The sequence below is a fragment of the Echinops telfairi genome, unplaced genomic scaffold (genome assembly GCF_000313985.2).
Source record: "Echinops telfairi isolate 266 unplaced genomic scaffold, ASM31398v2 ScPeMD7_2;HRSCAF=8, whole genome shotgun sequence".
Lineage (NCBI taxonomy): Eukaryota > Metazoa > Chordata > Mammalia > Afrosoricida > Tenrecidae > Echinops > Echinops telfairi.
Genome location: NW_022103898.1, coordinates 26,723,716 through 26,727,307, shown reverse-complemented (window position 1 = coordinate 26,727,307; position 3,592 = coordinate 26,723,716). Strand labels below are relative to the sequence as shown.

Here is a 3,592-nt window from a genome sequence, read left to right as displayed (position 1 = left end):
CGCCGTTGGTTTTCAGATATTAAGAACAGGCACCAACCAAAACCCAACTCACTGCCATTGAGGTGGTCCTGGTTCTGTGGACAGGAACTAACCCCCGTGGATTTCCGAGGTTGTAAGCCTTGTCATTCACCAGCAGAGCAGCTGGTTGATTTGAAATCCCGCCCTGGCGGTTAGCAGTTCCACCTTGAACCCACTCTGCCACTGAGCGCCTAAGAACGGGCTCCTCCTTCCTTATTTGATATTTCCTCAAGAGACTCAACCAGAAACCAGGGACTTATGAATTTACATCAGGAAAACGAATGTGTCTGTTAGCCTTTAGCCGCACTAACTTTTGTGTTTGCACTGAGCCAAGTTCCACAAAGATATTCTTTGGAATTATTAACATGTCATTCTTATTTTCAATTTAGATTTTGTTGCCATTTTAAAAAGAGACTAGTTGGAAATGCTTGATTCTACTGCTAATTTTGACCAGATTGTTTTCCTAGGAGTCATTTTCTGTGTTATGTTTAATGGAAAATAAAATAATTTGGGAGGATACCTGTTTATCCTAATATTATTCTCTTTTTAGTTGAATTTAATGCATCAACTTCTCATTTATAACATAAAAATGATTATCTGATGAAAATGCCTTTGATACATTTTGTCTTTTCCAGAATTTCCCAATGAGAAAAGTTCCTTGCAAGAAAGATGCCCCAACAGGTTCGTTCTTTGCTAGAGACAACACTGCAAACTTCCTCCACTGGTGCCGGGACATTGGAGTGGATGAGACGTACCTCTTTGAATCGGAGGGTTTAGGTAAGTGTTGCCCTTGTGGTTGTTTTTGATGCTTGCTTATTAGGGTTTTTTGTTTGTAGCCATTTTAGTTTTGGCCTCAAATACCACATCTCATTGTTTTAGGAAAAAGTATACTTTTTATGTGACGCATTGGAAAATCAAATATGGTCTCAAATACCACATCTCATTGTTTTAGAAAAAAGTATACTTTTTATGTGACGCATTGGAAAATCAGATGCTAAATAACTGTACTAAGCATTTTACTTCTAGTTAGAGAAAGAGCTTGTCTATCTAGATTGCCCTAATTTTTTCCCCCTTCCTTTAGTATATAAAAAGTTCTGGACCAAAGCTTGTTAATATTTTCATCAAGAATTACTCTACTGAGTCTAAATTACTAGTAATTTCTTTTCAACGGGGTAATTACAGAAATTAATTAGGCCAGGTGATGAGTGCGTGTTCATAGCTTTTCAGTCTACCTTGTAAATTATGACTGCCAACTTGGTTACCTAATAAATGGAGTGAGGTTGTTGGCTGTTCATTGTGGAAAGTCATGCTCTACTAAAGTGTTATGGATGTGTTTTCTCATTTCCTTAAGTCACCAGCTGTGCCAGTGAAGTGACTAAAGTGGTAGCTGTATTGCATTTCAGGCTTTTTGTTTTTCAAATTATTTATTTGTGTATATGTGTGTGTGTGCACACGTGTTTTCTTTCAGAATTTGCACTGTTACAGGAACAGTGATATACCAAGGTCGTGGCAGTGGAGTATTTTATCACTCACCTTGTGTAGAACTGCTGCTTCTACACATGGTGATAGTAAAAGCAAACTGACTTTTAGTTGATTTTATTGTTTTAAAACTCAGTACTGACTGTGCACACCCTTAATGCCTGCACACAGGGCAAACCACGCCCACTGCCATCTGTTTGGTGTGCTGCTGATGGGCTTGATCAGCAAACAGTGGATTGTGGGTTGCTCGTGTGGTGTCTCTCTCTCTCTCTCTCTGTCACACACACACACACACACACACACACACACGCACGCACGCACGCACACACACACACACACACACACACACACACGCACGCACGCACACACACACACACACACACACACACACACACGAGAGTTTGTGCCACGTTTTAATCCAGGTGTGTTGATCATTACTGAGAAAGTAGTTGATTTAATGGCACACAGCTTCTAGACAGGATAAAGAAGCTGTGCTTTGAATTATTTACATCACAATTCAGCAGTTGAAAGGCTATCAAATGCTTGTATATTTCTCATACTCAGTAGGCGGCATCTTCTGACTGCCCAAAGGTCAGTGAAGCCCCAAATAAAGCTTCGTCGTCGGTGACAGGACTAACGTGTAGACGCTGACCTGATTTCACACTCTAAAGGTCTCAGTGTTGGGCCTCATAGGTTTAATTTTTCTTTCTAGGAGCTTACACTTCAAAGTGTGACTTTAAAATTCAAAAAAGTTACGTGTAGGTGTCGTTGAATCAGTTCTGGCTCACCCTGAACCTGTGCGCCCAGAATGCAACCCTACCTGGTGCCTGGGCCATTCTCGCAGTTGTTGCTGCATTTGAGGCATGGCTGCAGCCCTGTGTCAGTCCACGTCTTTGAGGGTCTTCCTCGTGTTCACTGACCCCCCACTGTACTAAACATGCGGCCCTTCTCCAGGGACTGGTCCTCTTGCTAACATGTAAACTTGGGTGAGATGAAGGCTTTCTGTCTTTGCTTCCAAGGCTCCTTCCGGATTTTATTTTCTCCCAACAGAGATGGCATATTTCATATATGTAATCTGCACCATAATTCACAGGCACCATTTTTCTTTAGTTTTCCTTATTCACTTGCATACCATTTGCAGTCATGCAAGACCGTTGAAAATACGATGGTTTAGGTCAGGCACACGTTAGTCCTCAAAGGGACATCTTTGATTTTTAACACTTTTAAAGGGGCCTTTTGCCACACATTTGCCCGGTGCAATCCATCTTTGGATTTCTGGATGGCTGTTGGGCATTGATTAGAATCCAATCAAATGAAGACCTTGGCAATGTCAGTCCTGTCATTATCTCGATGTTGTCTGTTGGTCCATTTGTGAGAATTTTGGTTTTTACATTGAGTTGCAGTCTGTAAGGAAGACAGCTGTCTTTGATTTTCATCAGTGGGTGCTTGCGGCCGTCCTCACGTTCTGTAAACAAGGTGGTGTCGTCTGCATACTGCGGGCTGTTCATAAGCCTTCCTCCCGTCTTGCCACGTCCTGCATGCAGTCCAGTCTCCTCGATTATTTCTGTCGCGTACAGATTGAATAAGTGGGTGCAAGAGTACAACCCTGATGAAGGGCGTTCTTGATATTAAACCACACCGTCCCCTTGTTTTGTTTGAACACGCCTCTTGATCTAGTGCACATGTTACAAACGAGCACCAATGATTGCTCTGGAATTACGTTTTTCTTTCTTGTTATCGGGAGCTTCGATCCAGCAGTAGACTGCCTGCCTCTGTGTTGCTGTCAGGCACAGGGTACCGGCTTTCTGGTGCCCTGCGCTTTCAGCCGAGATCTGTCTTACAGATGACGTTGGTAAATTACCTAAAAGGACCATTGCCTGGCCCAAGGTCTTGCCGATTTTCACCAATACTGTCTCCTAAGGGTTTTAGGGTTTCAGCTTTTATATTTAGGCCTTTGACCCATTTTGAGTTACTTTATCCATGTGGTGTAAGTTGTCCAAAAGTTATTCTTTTGCCTATGATTTCAGTACCACTTGTTGAAAAGACTATTGTTTTCCCAATGAATAGGTGCCCAACTCAATTAACCATCAGTATA

At 42.1% G+C, this 3,592-nt stretch overlaps 1 protein-coding gene across 1 annotated transcript in view; it reads left to right on the top strand.

Annotated features, from left to right (window-relative positions):
* Positions 1-3,592, top strand: part of GAS2L3 (growth arrest specific 2 like 3) — a 29,907-nt gene that overhangs the window by 4,485 nt on the left and 21,830 nt on the right. Inside the window, exon 3 of the mRNA XM_045291279.1 lies at positions 654-795. Within this exon, the coding sequence (XP_045147214.1) occupies positions 654-795 (142 nt within the window). The remainder of the gene's footprint in view (positions 1-653; positions 796-3,592) is intronic.